The 24,285-nt window shown below is 36.7% G+C and overlaps 1 protein-coding gene and 1 pseudogene across 1 annotated transcript; one reads left to right on the top strand and one right to left on the bottom strand.

The window, feature by feature from the left end:
• The first annotated feature begins 4,676 nt into the window (after positions 1–4,676).
• On the top strand, positions 4,677–7,835 carry LOC120091147 (zinc transporter-like protein). The gene has a single exon (XM_039049019.2). It carries the CDS (start codon positions 4,779–4,781, stop codon positions 7,416–7,418), a length of 2,640 nt encoding a protein of 879 aa, XP_038904947.1. The 5' UTR covers positions 4,677–4,778; the 3' UTR covers positions 7,419–7,835.
• A 189-nt stretch (positions 7,836–8,024) lies between these two features.
• On the bottom strand, positions 8,025–8,973 carry LOC120090906 (mitogen-activated protein kinase kinase kinase 20-like; annotated as a pseudogene).
• Positions 8,974–24,285: the final 15,312 nt, after the last annotated feature.

Below are 24,285 nucleotides of genomic sequence, written 5' to 3'. Positions count from 1 at the left end.
ATCACATAGATAATATTACCTTGATGAATGTCTAAGCGTTTCAAACTTTATATTAGAAATACAATGAGTAAGGAGAGATAGTATGTGCAACTACTTACCCTTCAGAACCTTCAATCCATTTGGTCGTGATATAGCATTTCTGAGAACTCGAGAATCAGCTGCCGATCTTTCCCACCCTGATAAAATGAATACGAAGTCGCCATTTGTATCACAAACACCGAGTATATTTGTTGCAATTTCACCCTTCATCCTCCTATACCTTAGGCGATCAGTTGCACTGACATTTACCTTAATGTACGTGCCATCTAATGCACCCAGATAATTCTGTGGTGGAACAAAATAAGCAATATTCGTGCGCATACACCTAACAAATAAATCATGTCAAACTAATGCTGGTTTAGTTGAACTGTACCTCAAACCATTTCCATCTCTGATCTGTACATAAGTTTGTGATTGGCAAAGGTGTTTTTTAACAACACGTCGTGTAATTGTAACACCACTAATAAAATGGTGTGAAATGCCTAGAAACAGTCTCACCATACCGTACAAATTCTCTTTGAACTATCCGGTTCTTAATGTCATGAGTTGAGATATGTAAGAACATGGCAATCATCTCCTCTACATCTATAACTTTAGTTTCGACTAATCCGCCAGTTGTCTTAAGTAAATAACATAGAATGGCAAAACATCAGGTTTATGAATGAGTCGAAAGTATGTTAACTGCTAATACAATGTCTTTTGTCGTGTGATGTGTTTTCTATCCTCCTATTGCTATTCAGTAATAACTCTGGTGTTAAAAGTAATTGACGTTGTGAAGTTGTGAATACTGTTAGTACCATAACTAGTTTTGTTGGGTCCATTGTGTACTAAAAAATTTGGATCTGGTCCCGAAAGAAAAATTTTAGAACATAAAATAATTACAATACTTATGTTTTATGTTTGCTTCTTATGTTCTTTTAAGAACAAATACACCATAGATTGGTACTTTATTTTTTAATTCATGTCCAACAAACTGATTTTTTATGTTTTTTTAATGTCATATTAAACAACATTGGTTTTTTAAGTCTTCGTTTTGTATGTTCTTTTTTAATTTCATAGTAAATAACGGAAACTTACAAAACTGATTTTTTTAAAAGTTTTTTTTTATTCCATAGTAAAATGCTCTTTTATTACACAATTGATTGGGACTCTTTTCTTAAAACAATGATTTTTTATATTCTTTCTCAATGTCATATTAAATAAGGGCAGGTTTTTATGTTCTTTTGAGTCCAGCAAACTAATTTTTTGAGTTATTTTTTTTTGTAGATTTACAAAACTGTTTTGTAAGTTTTTTTTTTTTATTCTAATAGCAAACTATTTCTTTGACTCTTTTCTTAAAAAACTGTTTTTTTTTATGTTCTTTTTAAATGCTACATGAAACAAATTGTTTTTTAAGTCTATTTTTAGGTTATTTTGAGTCTAGCAAACTGTTTTTTAAAGTTTTTTTAGACTTAAAAAACTGATTTTTAACGTTGTTTTTTTTCATAGCAAACTGTTTTTTTATTACACTATTGATTAGGACTCTTTTCTTAAAAAACTGTTTTTTTTATATTCTTTTTCATGTTATTCTAGAAACGAATACACTATAGATTCATAATCCTTTTTTAATAAATAATACAACAGTCTGATTCTTTTTTATATTACTTTTTTCATCTTATTCTAAAAATGAATACATATAGGTCGGTAATCTTTTTTTTTTAAAAAAAAAAACTGGTTGTTTATGTTCTTTTTTTTATGCAATATTAAACAACACTACTTTTTTGTGTTCTTTAAAATTTTTTTTGTCATTCCTCCAAACATAGCAACATTCATCCAACTACAAATTCATCCAAACAATTATAAATTCATTCAAACGGCTACAAATTCATCCAAACAGCTATAAATACGAAACAAACATACATTACTATTTTCATCATACAAATAGCTATAAACAAAAATATATGAATATTCGTCCAAATTACTATAGATTCATGTTAACGAACCTCACACAATGCTCAAGTATGCTAATAGTCCACCTTGATAAGAGCACACAAAAATAATGATTAGCAACAAACATAAGTACGAAAGAAAACTGTGTAACCTAAACTCTGAAAATAATTACTTAAACCATAATAATGGCAAATAGTTATCACCTTAGCAAGATATAGTTGGTAAACAATATTTGATGCGGTTGATTCGTAACAAGACCAACCCTAGAACAAGATACAATGAAGAACATTAATACTATACGAAAGAAGTTATAATAGGGAGGCACTAATCAACACCCGTGATAAAGAAAATGTTGGAGAAAGAGGGAAAAGACATACCATTTGCATTTATGAAGTAAATAGAATGTGTTTGTCCTTATAGTTGAAGGCAAGTGAGACCATAATTATAAAGTGCAAAAAAAAAAAAAAAAAGAGAGAGAATTAGGGTCCAACCTTAGAGTTATGAAGTTCATTAATTGAAACTTGAATTTCAGATAATATCATGAATAATGGTAAATAAGAAATCAACAATGTATATAGAACGACCAACAATTGATTTTAAATCAGAGACAAACAATGGTAAATCATTTCGTTCAAGGAAGAAGAATTGAAAATCAAAGATGAACAACAGAGACAATAGAAACCAAAAGATGCTGGTAATGTGAAATGAAACAAATGATAAGAAAATATTGGAGACAAGAGAAATGACATACCAATTGCATTAAGCAAGTAGATGGAATGAGTTTGGCCTAAAGTTGAAGTGGAGTGAGATCCATATATAATAGTTGTGTGAACTATTGACCCATGAAATTTTTTAAGTAAAATCCATATATGAATCAAAGTCAATGATTTTGACAAAAACCTATCCAAGAAATAGTAACTAACAACCACTATCAATCAATATACAATAAATAATGGATAAACAGAGGCCAAAAGTAACAAACAATTCACAGACAATGATCAAAATGGACAAACAAAGAACAGTGCAAAGTAAAAAACCATCCTTCTTCATCAATAGAATGAAAATAACCTAATCAAAGGGAATCAAACTTCATCAAATATCCTAACATCATAGTGATAAGTATAAGCAATAACGTTAGAATCAACCCAAGAAACAACAGCCCAAAACACATGTTTCTCTATTTTGCCATAATTTAGAAAAGAAACAAATAATGGACAAACAAAGACGATAATAGCAAAACAATTAACATGAAACGAAATTCGAGCATAATTTCAAAGCAAAAAAAAATTGGAGCAAAACAATGAACATGAAATGAAATAATGGATAACAATAGACAAATATAGAGTATAATTTACAAAATTTTGAGCTAAAGTTGAAAAAAAATGGACCTCATTATCGGCTATGAAAGGGTAAAGTCGACCTTCCCCCTTACCAAGCTCCAAAACTCATCCTTCACCCCCTACCACTCTCCAAACGATAACCTCCACCACCCACCAAGCACAATCGTCCTTCAACCAAACAAATTAGGTTGAAACGACAAAGTGAGAAAATCGAATCATGCAGTAAATGGAATCAAGTTTGGAGTGGCAAGGGATTGTATTTGTTTGGAGCGGCAAAAGTAAGAATGACCAGACACGTTTAGAACGGCAACAAGAGGGAGGAAGTTAGACAAAACCCCAATCAACAGAGATGAAGAGACACAAATTATGATATGTAAATCTATAGATATGTGAATGGTCTAGAGAAAAATATGCAAGAAGAGTACTGCCATAAATGTAGATTTATAGATCTGTGAAGGACTAGACGAAATAAAGTTAGGGGTTAAGAATCCAGATCTGGTTTCGACGGTGATGGAACTAACGGAGATGAAGAAACACGAAACCAGATATGGTGACCAAGAAGTAAAGAGAGACAACACCAAGACATTTCGTTCGATCGGAGAAGAAAGGAGATAGAAGAGACGAGGGAGAAGTAAGGGAGATGTACAAATAGTGAAAAGGCACACATCGTGGGGTTGGGAACTGTGTTCCCTAGAGTTAATTTTGAACATAATATTGGAGCTTCAACTAAAAATAGTTGGAGCCCCAAACAAGGGATGGGCTATACCCACTCCAGTCATAGGCCCAAGCAAGCTCTTAAGATTTAATGATAAAAAATAAACTACTTATGTCATAATTGTACACTAGAAATTAGATGAGTTTTCTGTATTTTTTTCTTTATTTTTGTGATTTAATTTTGATTTTATTTATTAAGGTCCCGTTTGATAATTATTTGATTTTTTTATTTTTGTTTTTGAAAATTAAGTCTATTTCATCCAAATTTATTACACTGGTTTGCATCTTTTTGGATTCTTAGCCAAATTTATTAAGTAGTCTCAGATTTAATTTTCAAAAACAAAAACAAAAAAATAAAATGGTTATCAAAAGTGAGTTAAGATATTAGGTTACTAGATTTGATACCATTGGATTAGAATTTGTTTTAAATAGCCTATTTTGGGAGGTACATCTGTCCTTTTAAAATTAAATAAATTTAAAACGTTTAGATTTGAATGGAAAATAGGATTAGATGTTTGAAAAAACGTATTTTGAACTTAAGACATTTGTGGAATCCCTTAATTCTTGAAAATATTTTCCAATGATTTGAAATTAGGTGGGCCAGTTGGGCTCCACGCCTTAGAATTTGGGCTCGTTATTAGTCCATTGAAGAGCGTCCGTTTCTGGGAAAAAGGAAGATTTTCCTTCTACATTTTACCTTCGTATCGGCCGGCGCCATTATAGAGATCTGAAACTCGATCTCCGGGGTCGAAATCCATGGCCGATCACCACCACAACCACCACCAGAGGCCTCACCGTCTCTCAATTCCGCCGCGCGCCGGTGATTTCTCCACCGCTGGCGCCGCCTCCTCCTCTCGACCACCTTTCCCTCTCTTTCCTTATTCGTCTTCAACCCCAACTCCCACTCCCTCCAAGAGCCGCCTCTATCCCAAATCCTCCAACAAAAGCTCAATCTCATTCCTGTTTTTGCTTCTATTTTCGCTCCGTTCACTCTATTCCCTCCTCCCATTCCTTCGCTCTTCCCCTTCTTTCTCTCTGTTCCCCTTTTCTTTCTTGGTTTCTCTCTTGTCCTTTCTTCTTACTCTCTTTTTCTCTCTTTTTACCAATTCTTCTTCATCCTCCAACTTCCAGTTTCATAATTCCAAGCAGAACCGAGGCGTTTTCTTTTTGTCTTCGATTTCGCAGTCGCAGCTTAAGACTTTGGTTGTTAAGTCAATTCTGCTCGCCGTTGTTTTCCTTCTTCGATTTCAAGCGCTGTTGTACTGTGGAACAGCTGCAATGATTCTTGCTGAAATGACCGGGAATGTGGCGGCTCGATTCTTGGCCGAGGGGCGGAATCAGATGACTATGGGTGATCGGGCTCGAAGTCGGTCTTCTGAGGTTCGCGGGTTCTTGTCCTTGTTTGTTGGCTTGTTTCTGTTGTCTATCAGTTGGGACCGAATTGATTGCTTCCCTTTTGCAACTTCTTTCATTGATAAATACGGATTTTCTGTGCTTCCCAGAGAGAATTGTATGAGAATTTGGCCAATGTTGCTTCCTTTTCTTTCTGGGTTTTTGGGTTGTTATGAGCGGATTTCAATGAATTGGGGGACTGTTAAGCAATTGGGCCAGAAACGAGTTAGATTAGTTTCACTGTTCTTCACGACAGTTATCCTTTTTGTTCCTGCTGTAATTAGTATGCTCTTGTTTGAAGCGGAGGGGAAGAGTGTTTCCTTGGGAAATCTGGCATGGCCTCTCGCAAACACTGTAGTTTTTGGGGTGCTTTTGAATGAAAATTATAGTGATGACAAACTAGTCAGTTCAAAAGATTTTAGGAGTGAATTTCTAGTCACTTTTGCTTGTACTGTTATTTTGGAGTTGCTGTATTTTCCTGAGCTCTCTCTATGGGGATTGTTATTCTGTGGATTACTACTGTATGTGGCTGTAAGAGAGTTAGATCCTGTTTACCTGAGCTATCTTGAGCTTGGGGTTGAGTCATCGGATTCAATTGTCACAATGGTAATGAGACCTGTTCGTCACATTCTGACTGAGCGGAAGTCTCGAAAGATTGCACTTTTCCTCTTGATCAACACTGGTTATATGGTTGTTGAATTTGTTGCTGGTTTTATGAGCAATAGTCTTGGGCTGATATCAGATGCATGCCATATGTTGTTTGATTGTGCTGCTCTGGCGATTGGACTGTATGCTTCTTATATTTCTCGTTTGCCTGCGAACAATCAATTCAACTACGGACGGGGGAGATTTGAGATTCTTTCGGGATATGCTAATGCTGTATTCCTGGTTTTGGTTGGGGCACTCATTGTATTGGAGTCGCTTGAGCGAATTTTGGACCCACGGGAGATATCTACTAACAGCTTATTAACAGTTTCTATTGGAGGGCTTGTTGTGAATGTGGTTGGTTTGATATTCTTTCACGAAGAGCATCATCATGCTCATGGTGGATCGGGGTCATGCTCGCATTCACATTCACATTCACATTCCCACAAGAACTCCCACTCGTGCGCAGACTCTCATCATCATGACAAACATGAGCTTGATAGCTGTAGGAAGCATGAGAATGATATCTCGGTTACCAAGGAATGTCATGAAAGTTCAGTTTCTGTCCATACTGGCCATCATGAACACAAGCAGGTCGATGTTTGCAGCGAGAGTCACCTTAGTAACCACCATGACAATCATCATCACGACCACACTGATCATGACCACAAGCATGGTCACGACCATGTTAATCACCAAGAACACTCTCACAATCACGATCATCACCACCATCATGACCAATATTGCAAGCATGACCACCATGACCATGCTCATCGACATGGTCAACACGGCCATCTTTCTCATGCTGGATCTAATGAGCCCAAAGTGGTTTCTCATAGTGTTTCAGAAAGTTCACATAGCCACCCTTCAAGACAGACTGTTGAGGGGACAGTACGACAGAAGCACCACCATCACCATATTGACCACAACATGGAAGGGATATTTTTACATGTCTTAGCCGACACCATGGGGAGTGTTGGCGTTGTTATATCGACCCTTTTGATCAAATACAAGGGATGGCTTGTAGCCGATCCAGCCTGTTCCATATTTATTTCTATGATGATCATATCTTCAGTTATTCCATTACTCAGAAACTCTGCAGAAATCTTGCTTCAAAGAGTTCCTAGAGCACATGAACAGGATCTGAAAGAGGCTGTGAATGATATCATGGAGATACGTGGAGTCCAAGGCATACAGAACCTGCATGTTTGGAGTTTCACTAACACCGACATTGTGGGAACTCTCCTTCTTCATGTTTCAACGGAAACTGACCAGCCTTCTATAAAGACAAAGGTTGAACACATTCTGCATAATGCTGGAATCAAGGACTTGACATTGCAGCTGGAACATAATCGGTAATCATCTTGATGTGCTTCTTTTTAACATTGTTTTCGTTGACTTGTGCGATTATGGGATGATCGGATTGATCTGGATACTTCATAATCCACAATGCCAGCTGATAGACTCCTTTGGCCCTATGTATCGAGAGTCGAGTAAATTAACCATATCCATCCTTCTTCTAGCTCTAGCTCTGCAAATGTAATGTGAAGAGTCTGAATTGGTTCTTGTCAAGCTCAGGGAGGAGTCAGAGTTCATGTTAGGCTGAAATCAGGGTCCATATTTCCGTTGTTGTATCGCAGAGAGTGATGGTTCTTTGTTGAATCGTTGCTCTACATTCTTATACAAACTCAAATGGTAGATTAGTGTCAATGTAATTGATTTTTTTTGCAGGATGTAAAGAATGAATCCGAAATTAATAATTATCCTTCAGATGTATGTGTAGCGTAATTCAGTCTTCTTGTGTGTTTGACATTAAGTTTAGAATAGTGAAGAATGCTGCTCGTTCATTGAAAATTGAATAAAATATTACTCAAAATAACAGAAATATTATACATATAAAATTGTAGATTGACATCTGCTTACAAAAGTTACAAAGATTTTGACTTCATTCATTCAACAAATTGTTCAAAGGCAAACAAAAGGATGTTTGATCAACAACCAAGTTGGTCTTCTTTTATAGGGACTTCTTATCAAACACTTAATAAAATCTTTTCCTTCCCTTGATATGTTGTTTGGCATTTCTGGTTTCTCTTCGTTGTTACAATTATGCTTATATGCATTTGTAAAGCTTGATTTTCCTGTAATATCTGCCAGCCAACTCAAATAACCATCTCTAGCCAGTTCTGGAGATGTATACTGTCCTGAACCCCAAATTTCCTCCTCACATAATACTTCAGCAGTGAGCTTCCTAGCCAATCCAAAACTAGCTAACTTGGCCGTATTAGATGACAATAAAATGTTTCTTGATTTTATGTCGCCGTGAATATACCGAGCATTACAATGCATATAATAAAGTCCATGTACGATATCTCTCGTATACCGACGAACTTCATGTTCTGGCAACCCGTTTTGTCCAAATTTAAGAATATGATCGCTCAAGCTAGATCTAGAGCAATATTCGAACAAGACAGTATACATCTTTTTGCCTGATTTTGTTGTTGCTATTTCATCTCCATAACATCGCACTAGATTAATATATGTTCCTAGATTGCATAGCACTTCCTTCTCGTGTTGGAGTGAAGAAGATAGATGATTCCATTAAACAAGATTTGACAACAAACTCTGTAGGAAGATTTGAATTTGGGTTATTGGTGGGTGCTCTGTTCTTGGCCAAGAAAATAAGGGTAGATTCAGTTTTGCGAATGAGATGATCACCACTCCAAATTGAACCATGGTATTCTTTGATACTGAAATTCTCACCAAACTTTTCAGAATTTCGTTTGATGTTGTCATTCCAATTGTTGGTTGGCAATGATTTCTTTGCAATCTTCACAATGCTTCTCTTTGTTTTCAAGAATTCGTGCAAGTTAACAAAGTTGTGCACTTGTGAAACAGCACAGGACTTTGTCATTGTTTAAATCTGCATAAAAATTTATCAAAATTAGAGATTTGAAGAGCTGAAACTAACAATAATCTTGCTTATTAGTTACCCATTATTGTTCTGTTAATGCTCTGTTTATGGGGGAGTAAAACAGGGCATAATATAAACTATAATGAACAACAGATGAGCATGTATATATGATTACATGCTTTTTCATCTCAAAAAAAAAAAAGAAAAAAAACATACGTTTTCTTCTTTCTTTTTTTTTTTTTCTTTTTTTTTTTTTCCAACAAGCGATTTGCGGCAACAACAGATGACATACTTTATAATTTATTTATTATTATTTTTTTAAATGAACGAAAGTAAATAATAAAAAGAATAATTCTCACACTTTAAACTAACGAAGCAGAAGACGATATAATTATACCTGGTGCCTGGTGGAGGAACTCGTAGAAGAAATTCAACAATCTTTCCTCGAATTAAATAAAATACAACAATTTCACGGAAGATCTAAAGGTTTTGTAGAGGTTGAGATTGAGGTTTTGCTTCATTAAATTTCAATTTTTAAGTTTTTTAAATTTATTGCTATATTTAATTTTCAATTTTTTTTAGAATAGGATTCAATTTTCAGTTTAGATCTAAGATTAAAGAAGATGGTTATTTTTAAGTTTTCAATGTTTGATAAATTTCTCTTTAATATTGTTTTAAATTATAAGTTAGTAGTATTACTTAGCTTTATATCATTGTCCTATATAAGGGTGAGCTACCATACATTTTGTGTATTAGAATTTTGTGTACTATATTTTGAGTATCACAATTTTATGTACTGTTTTGAGTATCACATTTCTTATACAATATTATGTGTATCTCCAATTTTTTCCTAAGTTTGAATTCACTCTCATTTTCATTTCTTCTTGTTGTCTAACAAGATATTAATTTGCGGATATTTATTTTTTTCGTCAATTTCATTTTTCACTGATATTGGAACTACTTTGATTTTTTCAACAGAGCCTTAGATTTAAGGCTTGTGATTTTGTTTGAGAGTGATTTTTTTTCCATTTTTGTATTTAAAACATGTCTTCCATTTTTGTTGTTTCTGTTAGGGATGATGCCCTAAACTCTTGTTGTCCCGTAGTTTGTAAACATAGTATTGAACAAATGCTTGTGATGTAATAATATATGATATTTTTCTTCACTTTTGTCTATGGAACATTGGATGTTTTAATTGCTTTACCACAAACCAATAAACTAAGATTCCTAGTTGTCGTTTGTAACTTAAGCATGTATGTGGAGACATATAGGTGGATCATGCCTTAAGTGATAACCAAAATGGTCTATAATATATGGATATAGGAGGGAAACCTTATCCTGGCAATGCTACAGATGCAGCCTGCTTTGTAATAGTTACAAATGTTATGACTTACTACAGATGGTCTGATCCTGATCATTCATGTGGAGACATGCAAGCGGGGGTGTCCTATACAAAGGAGCTTGTATAAGATCGGGCTACGAAGTGTTATAGTCTCGTCATATCACGTCGTTCATGACAGAGACTTCACTTCACTAGGATGACCGTAGGTAATATGACCTCAATCCTGAGTGAGTTGGGAACTTCTGCCTTTGAGGGCGGTCATTTGATTTGCATGGGTGCGAGTTGCCAGACTGCCGACTCAAACCTACAACTTTGGGGATTCGTCTTATTTGAGAGTTGGGAACTCAGCTACACAAAATGAAATTCACTTTTTCCACGAAGTAGGGTAAGTAGATAAATTGCTCCCTTAAGGGCTTATTCCAGAGCTTGAACGATGTGGCGCCACACATCTTCTCATGGTCCGAGAGGTGTCCACACATAGTAGGATTATGTTGTATTGTTCATTCGAGGGATCAGTGGTACTTAAGGAGTTAGATGTAACTATAGGGGCAAAACGGTAAATTAGTTCAGCTGTAAGTATGAGCATCTGTGAAGGGTTATCGTACTGTTGATTGGTTATATCCGATGGACACAGAAATATATCTTTGGTGAGAAGAGTGCAATTGTTGGTCTTTAGTAGAATGTCTGGCAGTTAACGGATGGTGGATCTCGTGGCTAAAGAGTTTAGTCAGCTATTTTCGTACCGTTGGAGCTTCGAGCCATAAGTTCATAAGGTTCCCTTGGTAGCTTAATGGATTCAAGTTGAGAATTAGTTTTTGGGTCAGTTTGAAGTGTTCAAATCGATAAGAGAGAGTTTGATTATATATGATATAAGTAAACGAGTCAATTATATATGATATAGTTGATATAATATATGAGATACATTAATTGGAGGAAAATAATATAGATATGATTTATATCTAGTGGAGGAGAAAAGGAATATGGTTCACATGTTGCATATGATGTGATGTTAAACCATAGGTTATAAATATAATATGATTATATTCATTTTTTTTTAATTTAACAATTATGGGATAATTATGCCGGTTTTTTCTTCGTACCAAATGAGTTAGTGGGAGGTTACATTAAGTTTTCATAACTGAAGGATAAAATGAAAATGGTTTTCATTTTGCAAAGAATCATCGCTCACAGAGTAGTGCACTGCCTATCGCATAGCAAACGGAGAGCATACACAACAGCTAAGTTTCTAAACGATCATGTACATGCGCGCATTTACTAAACGATCACATAGAATTTACTAAACGATCGTCTAGCATTTTTCTACGCGATCGCGTGCTCGAGTGTTTTATTAAATGGTTGTCTACACGATCAAAGCCCCTTTTACTACACGATCGTGTACCTTTACCTAAATGATCAAGCATTCGTCTATACAATAGACACCCTATATCTCTCACTTGCTTGGTTGTGGTAAACGATCGCCCCTTCCTCCTTCCCTCTACCAAATCCAACAGGGCCCACACCTTCTGGATTCTCACTCCAAGAATACCGAGGATTCCAAGTGGTGGTGTCTTCCCTGCTGCCTTGTTCGTGAGGAGTCTATTTGTGGGTAGATGACAGCGCGATTTGGTGGACGATAGCTTGGATGATCTCAGCGACAGCGAGATTTGCAGTCCATTTACGAGAGCGAGATTTAAGGCGAAGAAGAATTCTTCAATTGGTATGTATCTTGTTCTCTTTTTTTGCTTAAAGTTTCAGAGCATGCCTGTAATTTGTTATTAATGCATAATTTGTATGTTTGATTGTGAATGTGGTAATTGTGTCACAATGAGTTTGGAACAATCTTGCTTTCGCTCAGAGGTACTCTTTGATAAGAGTTCCTTCAATTGGTATCAGAGTCAGGTTCTGATATTCCAAATTGATTGATGCAAAAAATAGCATTTACTTTCTCAATGAGTAAAGCATGTATGCACTCTGTTTAATTGTTAAATGGTTTGGTGGATGTGGATTAATGGAGTTTTCTGGGATGAAGCCTCTGGTTATTTAAATTCTTTTACATTCAAAGTTAATTGTAAGGGCCCCTGTGTTTTTGGGCATATTAACTTACTATCGAGTCTGTAAATTCAAAATGTTTGAGTCTCTGTGAGTCGTTCGTGATGAAGCTTCAAGGCATGGAGTTGCTGTTCTTCGAGAATGAAGACGACCAAGTGTTGGTTGAGTCGTGTAAAGGATAGGGTAAACGATCGTAGAGTATCGGATACTCGGGAACAAGTTGACGCGCACGCACTAGACGATCGTGTAGCTCAGCAAGCTTCATCGCTTAGTTCCTGAATACAAGATTGCGGAGTAAAATGTTACTTATCGCTTGTTATATGATCATCTAGACGATCGTGTTTCATAGCAACATTGTCTTCCAAAGATCATTTAGACTTGCGGGTTATTGTCTTGTGCGCTAAATGATCAGGTACCTCATGCTTCATCACATTGTAAATGGTACTCGATCGTAGCTAAACGATCGTGTATACTCGATCCGTTTACTAAAGGATGGAGAGCTTCACCCGAACGGTTCAAGACCCGGCTTGCCTGTGGTCCAGTTGCTCGATGATGTAATAGATAAAATTTTTATTTTCGATTTTGAGTTGGTTCATCTCGGTCCATTGATCTTTGTGAATGTGCATAGGATGTATGTTTATTTATATGTCATAGGTATGTCATATAGAAGAAATCCCACCTTAGATTATACATTGGTCATGCATCATCTCTTTATTGTAAGTGTTATGATTTAGAGAAGCATGATTTAAATTACATAAGAGCATGCTCATGCATGATATAATATAAGAGTTATATTTATGCGTGCATTATGCATAGACATGCATCATCTTTATATTATAAGTATTATAGTATAAGGGTGTATGGAAGCATGTTTGCTTGGTTCATTGCATGTATATAAAAGTTATGTATAGTAATGAATGGACATTGCATGAAGCATGACACATATGTTAAATTTATAAGTGTTATAAGTACCTAGTTGCGTGGCAATGTGTATGGTTTAGTTATTTCTATTATAAGAGTTATAAGGAAATTAGAACTAAAATCTATAAAGAAAACATGCATGCGAACTTAGGTTTGAATCATGGTTTTAAAAGTTTTTTTTAAAAACTTGGTGGAGATAGACCTAAGATCACGGTTCTAATAAGATTAACAACCTAGACTTTAATGTTTTAATAAGTTTAATAGAATTAAATTGACTAATAAAAGGTTAAAGTATAGCAAATCTATTTATAAGGGACCTTTTTTCTAAGGCGGGTTCTGTCTAAGCTGGGGTATTTAAGGTGACAGAAACGGAACACCCCTACCTAGGAACCTATTTGGAAAGGTGAATTAGATAGATTTGATGCATGCATGCAAATTTGAGGATAGTCCATTAAAGAGTTTAATATGACTGCTTGAACTTGTCTAATTTCAAAGAAAAGAGTTGTTTTTTAGCATATTAAACTGACTTAGATTAAAATCAGTAATCGGATGGTCTAAGTTAATGAATCCCTAGGTAGAACATTCAGTGGTACTTCATTTAAACCTCTTCATGTTTCTCCCTTTATTGTCCACACCGTGAGATTTATCCTCGGCCTCATGGCACCTTGGGAGTGTCCCACTAAAGGATGGTGTTTTGGTAGGCCAATATCAAGGTGGATAGAGAGAATGTTCATAATAAGTGGGAGCAGGACGTGTGGCAGCATATCCCACGGTCTCTCTCGTTAGGTTGGATAAAGTTTTTGTGCATCGCCTCGAGGCACCCTGGGAGTGTCCCCCTATAGGATGGTAGTTTTGCACGTTTCTTTATTTGATCTTCTATATAGGATAAGGTTTCTTTAATCTCTTGTCCTAATCTACTTTTTCCCTACGGTGGACGCATTAGAGCGGGACTCTAGGGCCGAAAATGGGGGGTTACACTTACGCGGAATTGTTAAGGGTTAACAATTCTTGACCGAACGTATGATGACTGTTAGGTGCAGTTCTAAGAGTTAGTTTTGCCTAATGGTTGAGAGTGTCTCATCCCAGTGAAGGGGCATCTGATCACCTCATCGGTGACGTTTGTCCTGCTTCGCTGGGGCATCATTGCGAAATAGAAGTCTTTTCACTTGGGTACTTGAAAACTATTTTTCTAAAACTAAAATTGGTGTTAAAATGTGATTTTGAATAGACTTATTAAGTTTGTTCTGTTTTCAGCGATGTAGTAATGGCCACCGCCACATTAGCTTTACCTAGCGCCGATAAACTGATTGGCGAGAATTACGCTATCAGCATGTGAGATCATAGAGTCCTTGCGGGGAATGTTCGGACAATTGTCTGGATAGCTCAAGCACGAGGCTCTTAAATGCATCTTCAACTCCAAAATGGAGGAAAAAACCTCTGTTCCAAAACACTTGCTTAACATGATGGTCCACTTAAATGTGGTAGAGATGAATGGGTCTCGGATCGATGAGGGCAGTCAGATTAGCATTATCCTACATTCATTGTCAGATAGCTTCCTACACTTTGTCAGTAATGCGATTCTGAACAAAGTGGACTATACCCTTACAACTCTCTTCAACGAGTTGCATACTTTCTAATCCTTACTGAAAACTAAGGAGAAGAGAGAAGGTGAGGCAAATGTTGCTTCATCTTCAAAGATGTTCTATAAAGGTTCGACCTCTAGAACGAAGTCTGCACCTTCTACTTCTTACACTGGAAAGTGGAAAAAGAAGAAGGGTGGTAAGGGAAAGAGGAAGGCACCTGCTAACCCACAGCCTGTCACATAGCGGGGTAGGCGTCCAGCATCGGTTGACAAGGGAAAGTGTTTCCACTGCAACCAAGACGGGTACTAGAAGAGGAATTGTCCTCGCTGGTTGAAAGAGAAGAAGACAGCCAAGGCTAGAGGGCCAAGGCTAAGGCAAAACAAGATAAATATGATTTACTAGTTTTGGAAACTTATTTAGTCGAGAACGATAATTCTATCTGGATTATTAACTCAAGCGCTACTAATCATGTTTGTTCTTATTTTCAGGGGATTAGATCCTGGCGGCAGCTGGAGGCTGGTGAAATGACGATGCGAGTAGGCACCGGGCACGTCATCTCAACTATGGCAATGGGAGGAATCCAGTTGACTTTACAGAAGAAATTTTTTGTTTTGCATGATGTATTTGTAGTTCTTGAGTTGAAAAGGAACTTAATTTCTGTAAAGTGCTTGTTACAGTATAAATATCCTCTTGAATTTCAATTGAATAAAGTGTTTATTCATAAAGATGGAGTTGAAATCTGTACAGCAAATCTGGAAAATAACTTGTATGTGCTAAGGTCGTTAGCAACGAGTTCCCTCCATAACATACAGATGTTTAAAACTGTTGTAACTCAAAATAAACGTCAACGGGTTTCTCCAAAAGAAAATTTCCAACTTTGGCATCTTTGATTAAGGCACATCAATCTCAATAGGATTGAGAGGTTGGTGAAGAATGGGCTTCTAAGCGAGTTAAAGGAAAATTCTTTACCAGTGTGCGAATCTTGCCTTGAAAGTAAGATGACTAAAAGACCTTTTACTGGAAAAGGTTATCGCGCTAAAGAGCCTCTAGAGTTAGTGCATTCTGACCTCTGTGATCCAATGAATGTGCGAGCTAGGGGAGGCTTTACTGATGATTACTCTAGGTATGGGTATGTTTATTTGATGTAACGGAAGTCTGAATCCTTTGAAAAGTTCAGAGAATTCAAGGCTGAAGTTGAAAATGCATTGGATAGATGGATTAAGACACTTTGATTGGATCGAGGTGGAGAGTTTTTGGATTTGGGGTTCTAGGATTATTTGATAGGACATGGAATCATTTCCCAACTCTCATCACCGGGTATACCTCAGCAGAATGGTGTACAGTGAGGAGAAAAAAAACCTTGTTGAACATGATTCGGTCGATGATGAGTTACGCTTCCTTACCGGACTCATTTTAGGGTTTTACAGTGGAGACTGCAGTGTATATACTCAACTGTGTTCCTTCCAAGAGTGTTGCGAGAACACCTTTGGAGTTGTGGAATGGGTGTAAAGCTAGTTTACTCACTTCCGCATATGAGGTTGCCCAGCATATGTGTTTGAGGCTAATCCAAAGAAATTGGAAACACAGTCAAGGTTGTGCCTCCTTGTAGGCTACCCCAAAGGTACACGAGGGGGTTACTTTTATGATCTGACGAAGAATAGAGTGTTTATTTCTATGAATGCTACCTTCCTGGAGGAGGATCATATAGGGAGCACAGTCCACGTAGAAAGATCGTGTTACGTGAGCTTTCCAACAAAACTACTGAAACTTCAACAAGAGTTGTTGAAGGGTCTACTTCATCAGCAAGAGTTGTTGATGATAGTTAATTTAGTAGGTCAGTTCCACTTCAAGAGTTGAGGGAACCTTGACGCAGTGGAAGGGTTGCAAACCCACCTGTTTGCTATATGGGTTTCACGAAAATCCTGGCTATGGTAGCCAATGGCGACATTGAGGATCCATTGTCTTCAGAAGGCAATGGAGGATGTTGACCGAGATGAATGGGTCAAAGCCATGGATCTCGAGATGGAGTCGATGTACTTCAACTTAGTATAGGATCTTGTAGATCAACCTGATGGGGTAAGACCTATAGGTTACAAATGGATCTACAAGAGGAAACGGGGTTTCGATAGGAAGGTGCAAATCTTCAAGGCTCGACTTGGGGCAAAGGATTATACCTAAGTGGCGGGAGTCGACTATGAGGAGACTTTCTCACCTTTTTCTATGTTGAAGTTGATCTGCATCTTCCTGTCCATTGCCACTTATTATATTTATGAGATTTGGCAAATGGATGTTAAGACTGCCTTTCTGAATGGCAATCTTGAGGAGACCATTTATATGGTGTAGCCCGAGGGGTTCATTACCCAAGGTCAAGAGCAAAAAGTTTGTAAACTGAATCGGTCCATTTATGGACGCTAAACTGAATCGGTCCATTTATGGACTGAAAAAAGCGTCTCGATCTTGGAATATATTTGGTTTTATACTGCGATCAAATCATACGGCTTTGATCAAAACGTTGATGAGCCTTGTGTCTACAAGAAAATCATCTACAGTTCAGTAGTTTTCCTAGTGTTATATGTGCACAATATCCTACTCATTGGGAATTTTGTAGGACTACTGACTGTAGTTAAGAACTGGCTAGCGACCCAATTCCAAATGAAAGATTTGGGAGAGGCTTAGTTTGTTCTTGGTATACAAATCTTTCGGGATTGTAAGAACAAAGTACTAGCACTATCTCAGGCATCGTATATTGACAAAATGTTGTTTAAGTACTCGATGTAGAACTCCAAAAGGGGCCTACTGCCGTTCAAGCATGGAGTTACTTTGTCTAAGAAAATGTGTCTTAAGATGCCTCAAGAGGTTGGGGAGATGAGATGGATCCCATATGCATCTGCCGTTGGCAGTTTGGTGAGTTTGATGTACGCGATGCTATGTACTAGACCAGACATCTGCTATGCTGTGGGATAGTTAGTAGGTATCAGTCTAATCCAGGACAGGGTCACTGAACTGCAGTCAGTCAAGAACATCCTCAAGTATCTTTGGAGAACGAGGGACTACATGCTTGTGTATGGAACTAAGGATTTGATCCTTACTGGATACATAGATTCTGACTTTCAGACTGATAAGGAGACTCTAGGACATCCACTTCAGGGTCAGTTTTTACTCTTAACGGAGGAGCAGTAGTGTGATGAAGCACTAAGCAAGGGTGCATTGTCGACTCCACGATGGAGGCTGAGTACGTAGCGGCTTGTGAAGCTGCTAAGGAGGTCGTTTGGCTTAGAAAGTTCCTGATAGATCTAGAAGTGTTCCAGACATGTCTAGACCCATCACCCTCTATTGTGACAATAGTGGTGCTGTGGCGAACTCCAGGGAGCCTAGGAGTCACAAGTGCAGCAAACATATAGAGCGGAAGTATCATCTCATCCGCGAGATAGTGCATCGAGGGGACGTGATAGTCACGAAGATCGCTTCGGAGCACAACGTTGCTGACCTGTTTACGAATGCTCTCGTGGCTACAGTTTTTTAGGGTCATCTAATGGCATAAAAAATTGAAATAATTACCCAAAATTTTTCAAAAACAAACTTTGAAGGTGTTGGACAACCACTTGAAAATCTTTTAAAGTTCAAATCCAAACCACCAATTCACCATAAAATTAATAACCAAATCAAATCCTTAATGGATATTTAACAACTCTTAACAAAAACCCATAAAATACCAAATCTTACCTAAAAAAACAAAGATTGCGGCCAAAATCGACGACAAAAACAACAATGACGGCTGGGAATGCTCACTAGCATCCACAAAGGTGACGACGGACGGTTGGAAGGACGACAGTGCTGGAGAGGGGCGTTGGCAATGGCTGGGGCTAGAGAGGCGTCGACTAGAGTCAGCGACTATAGATCAGGAACAGGGGCAGACGGACCTAGTGATTGGACTTCAGCGTCAGCGACGAAGAACGATTGAAGAAGAAGGTCGGTGGTAACTGACTTGAGTGGAACAACTAAGAGGAGACGGCGACGACGTTAGGGCTTCAAATCGCGTTATGGAAAGAAAAACAAAAGGTCGTTGCTTTTTTATTTTAAATCCCAAATCCTTTTAAACAAATTTAAATAAATTATCTTATAAAATTGATTTAAATCAATTATCTTCTCCAAATTGTAGATAATTGCTAAACCTCTCAATTTTAATTCAATTTCTCAGATTGAATTAAATATCGAGTTACATCCAAACTCTCTTTAAATTAAATTTAAATTTCTAAATCCTTCATCAAAACAAAATTTAAAATTGAAATATCCTTGCACAATAAAATTTAAAAATGAAATATCCTTGCACAATAATCCAATTTAACCTTAAAATTCAAAATAACCTCTAAATATTTCAAGATAATTAAATTTAAATTACCTAAAAGATCTGGGATGTCACATTCTTCCCTCCTCAAGAAACTTTTGTCCTTGAAATTTTAATCTTGAAAAAGCTTTATGTACTTAGTTCTTATCTCGTCCTTTAGATTCCAAACTGATTCATTATTCCATGTCTAGAAGTACTTCAAACTTCCACGGTATGTGAAGATCTATACCTTTTCTATATATGAGTAACACCTTTAAGTCTCCAACATAAACGCCAATGCCAAATCATAGGTTAAATGGTTTAGCATATCCCTTACAACTGACACTAACAACCAGGTGACTTCCGTGCATTCGCCATTAGTCATGTTGACCAAATAGGCCCCTTTTGCCTTGGTTGACACTCTTTCTTGTTCTTATATCTGATATTGTTTTTGCCAACTTCAGTTTTGATACCTTCATATGTAGAACTTGTCTTCGTAAGAGAGCTAAGCCACCCTTCTTGTCGAAACAATTTGTACTATTGTGGTTCTCAATCATCCAATCTATGACTAAATAACATTGAACTTTACATCTCCAAAACTACCAAGGTTACAATTATCTTTCATTACGCCAACGAACCTAACATGTCTTCTTCCTTTCACATACCAAAACAATAACTTTGCATAGAGAAAACTGAGCAAACATGGCCTAACAGTTTGATACTAACTTAGTATACTTTACAAACTGAGGGTATGAAATAATGCAAGGAAACATAGTCTTAAACAACACTAGGGTGTTAGGACCTAGAATGAGAAGTGTGTTGGGTTGTATGTCCTAAAACTCGCAGTTTGTAATGTTAAACATTTTCTATTATCAATAAAGATGTTATTGACATTTATTCAATAAAACTGTTGTTGAATATGTAAGTTGTACTTGTAATGATTAAATCCAATAAACTAAGATCCATGACTATTATATATGAATACTTGAACTTTATGTGACGGCATAAAGATGGATCAAGTTCGATTAAATAGCCGAAACGGTCTATAATATATGAATAAGGTTGGGTGCCTTATTTTGGTAACACTATCGGATGCAGCCCACTCTGTAATTGTTACAATTTGTTGTAAAGTGCTATAAACGAAGTCATCCTGATTCGTTCATGTAGTGACATGAGAAGCGAGGGTGTCCTATGCTATGAGTTTGCATAAGATTAGACCAAGAAATAAGTCACTCTTGATTTATAACGTACTTTATTGTTTAAAACTGATTGTTTCAAATTGATGACCTAGATAACTCGACCTTAATCCTAAGCTAACTATGAACTCCTATTTATTCGGGATTATCCTTAGATTTGCATAGGTGGGGGTGATGCGTTATTTTATGCGATGAAATAATGGAAAGGATTGTGTTGGTGGAAAATGCGTTGTGCAACAAGTTTTCTCAGCAGAACCCAAGTATAAATCCTACTGAGTTTCCTGGTAAGCCCAGGGTCTAACTCAGTGACTAAGGAAAACAATATGCGGCAATAATTTTTAGATTACTTTGCAGTAACAAATAAATTAATGATTTGGTTGGTTTATTGTTTGAAGTATAAAAAGTATGCGGTGGATTTGAGATAAGAATGATTATGCGGCAGATACACTGAGTATGTGGCGGAATGGGTTGAGAAAGTCTTTAGCTAGCGTTTTCCGAGAATGCTTCAAACTATGCGATCATTCTACACTCATGCGATAACAAATCATTTTCCAATGCAGATGCGGTAGCTCCTAATTTTAGGACGCATGCGATGAATGTGATAGTGTCTATTGAGCTTATTCCTAAGTCTCTACTTCTTGCCTATGCGATGATGCAAGATGCACACAAGGACAAAGTGACCGCATACAATCATATCCTATCTCTAGGATGTATGCGATGCATTAATAGCAAACAACGCTTATTCTTAAGCTGCTATCTCTTGATTATGCATTTCTAATCTGACTCTCCCGAGCCTAGATTCTAACCTGAATTTTCCAAGCCTAGAATCTATCCTTAGACTACCCTGCCAAATATCTCTAATGGACGAATGATGCATAGATAATACAAGATAATCACATAGAATGAAAATCCCTATTTATGCTAGCTAAGTGCTTCTCAACCCATTCGACAGATTTAGCTACTCATGCGTAATGTACAGAGAGTGAACAGATATAAAGATGAAATTTCCATTTCTATAAATAAGTTCAGAGTACAAAATGACAATGGAAGTAAGGGTAGAAAGCCTGGTAGCAATTCCTTGCTTCCCAAGGCTTTTACACTGTTATCCCTATTATGCTCAAAAGATGTTCTTGCTTTCGCAAGAGTTGGCCCTCTCTCTGATCTCGATGCTCCCGGAACTCTTCCAAGTTCACCAGAATGATCTCTCGGTATAATCTCCCTTTACTCGCTTCCAAAGAAAACTAAGAATAAGGTTACTTCTATCTAAGGGGAAATTCTCTAACTGTCAAACTCCTTCACTGAAGGTAGCCTCTAGTATTTATAGAGCTTTGGGATGAAAGGTTTCTTCTCTCTTATGATTGCACTGATGGGATGACATTAATTCTCTGTTTGATGCGCCGAATATTTGTCATCGAAAAGTTGAGTGTACTTGCTATAGTAGTTCTTTAACGGTTTGTCAACTTAATTCGGAATCGACCGTCATCAGCTTTTTGTCCCATCGTGATTTATTATACTTTTCATCCAGATGCACCCACCATGATGCGTCGGCTCTATGCGGCAACCTTCTTAAACAGATAATCGCGAGCGTGAATGATCGCATAACCTTGCGTTAACGCAATCTCTTAATGCGCTCGGCCGTTGATTTCTTTGGATCGCATTTTCTGCCTTGCGTCAACACATATTCTGCACAAAAATACATAAGTTAACTTTTTTAATGCGATAGAAGCATATGATCGCCATATTGTGAACTTAATGCTTTTGGACGCAATATTGTATATTTTTATCAACGCAATCCTGCATTGTTTAATAACTTAGCACTATAATAACATGCATTTCTACCCATTATCAGGGAGTTGGCTCAATAATGCTGACTCAATAAGCCTCCCATTCAAAGGTAAGACCGGGTAGATAACTGAGGACATAAGGTGTAAGATGGAATTCATACCTACCCGATTTAGGAATAGTAGGATAGGTTGTTCTGTTAAGTACTAAATCCAAGTCTTGAACAAGAGGTCCCACCCTCTCATTGGCCAAAGAGGGACTCAGTTTAGCAATTGGATCAAAAAACAATTGTTCATTAGAGGATCAGTGGGACTAAAGAAGCAAGATGTAATTTCGGGGGTAAAACAACATTTGACCTATCCGATATTACGAGCAACCTGTGAAAACTTACTGATTACGGTTAAATCAAGTGGACAAAAATATATCTACAGTGAGGAGAGTGCAACTACTAAGCTATAGTGGTGTGTCTCTGTAGTTAATGAATATTGATTAATTTAGTTAGAGTTTAGCCAATTAATCTCAAATCGTTGGAGCTCATGATCTGTAAGTCCATAAGGTCCCTACTAGCTCGTAAATCTTGGATTAGTATATTGAATGAATTTAAAGTGGTCAAATTCAATTTGAAGTGTTTAAAATTTAAATTAGGAAATTTGAATTTTTTCAATTTCAAATTAGGTTTGGATAGTTATATTAGATATAATTAAACGTTTAATGTTGTTAAAATTAAACATAATTGGAGAGTTTAAAATATTTAAATGTTGATTTAAATATCAATTACATGAATAGGATTCAAGTATGGAATAAGTATTTTATTAATTTAATATTTGATATTAAATTATTAATTAATTAATTAACTAAATTTGTTTAATTAGTTATTTAATTGAAATCAATTTCAATTTGAGAAATTCAATTTCGCATTATATTTAATTTAATTGTACATTAAATATTTTTTAAAAATTGAAAATTGGATTTATTGGCTTTAATGGAAAAATCCAATTCAAAACAAGTTTAAAGTGGATTATTCCACATTTGAACACATATCCCACTTGGTTGGTGGCCTTTAATGTGTTAATCAACATTCTCTCTCAATGCTTGCATGTATGTGATACAAAAAAGAGCTGAAACTTCAAAAATGAAGGGGAAGAGGTTACTGGAAATTTGTGAAATTCTGCAAAGATTCTCACTCTCTATAAAAACCCTCATTGTTCCTGTTGAAAATAGGGTTATTAACCTAGGAGCGTTTATGTAATTGTGTAGACCCTTAGGGTTTCCTACTGTCTATTTATACAGTATGTCCTTGTGTATTCAGTGTATCAGATTAAAAATAATAAGAAAATTCTCTATATCGTGGTTTTTCTCCCTATACTAGGGTTTCCACGTAACTGTGTATTATTCTCTTCTCTACGCTTTTACTTTTAACATGGTAGCAGAGCCCATAAAGCCCAAATAGGTGATTTCGATCCAATAAGAAGAAATTGTGATCCGATCAAGAATGGTGAACCCAAAAGAGGCACCAACCAAGGGGGACTCACACTCTTTATAAGATAAATGTTACTCCTCTCATTGCCAATTTGTTTTGAGATGGAACTCCATACTATCTAATATGGTATCAGAGATGTGAGACAACTGACGCAGATGCCTTCGTTGCAAAGTCGTCCAATGTTGATGGCGATAAAAAAAAAACCCCACTTGTGTGTGAACATTGTAAAAAGCTGTGGCACACAAAGGACCAATGTTGGAAATTGCACGAGAAGCCCCCAAATAGCAGGCAACGACAGTCTCATGACAAATATAATACTAGTCGTGCCCTGGTAAGTGACTCAGTAGATGAACAGACTTAGAAGCAATCTTCCGTTGGGGTGAGTATAATTGCACAGTCAGGTAATTTACCTTCATTTGACTTGATTAGTATAAATGGTAAAAAGCCATGGATTGTGGACTCAGGGGCCACAGATCATCTTACAAGTTCTTCAGAATTGTTTGTGTCATATAACCCAAGTGCTAGTAATTAGTGTATTCGCATTGCAGATGGGTCTTTTGCCCCTGTTACGGGGAAAGACCATATATCTCCGTTTGACGGTTTAATTTTGCATGATACCTTACGTGTGCCTAAAATAT

The sequence above is a fragment of the Benincasa hispida genome, chromosome 11 (genome assembly GCF_027475165.1).
Source record: "Benincasa hispida cultivar pf3 chromosome 11, pf3_genome.v1.1, whole genome shotgun sequence".
In the NCBI taxonomy this organism is placed as follows: Eukaryota; Viridiplantae; Streptophyta; class Magnoliopsida; order Cucurbitales; family Cucurbitaceae; genus Benincasa; species Benincasa hispida.
The sequence above is the reverse complement of the archived record's forward strand: the minus strand, read 5'-3'. Positions and strand labels throughout refer to the sequence as shown.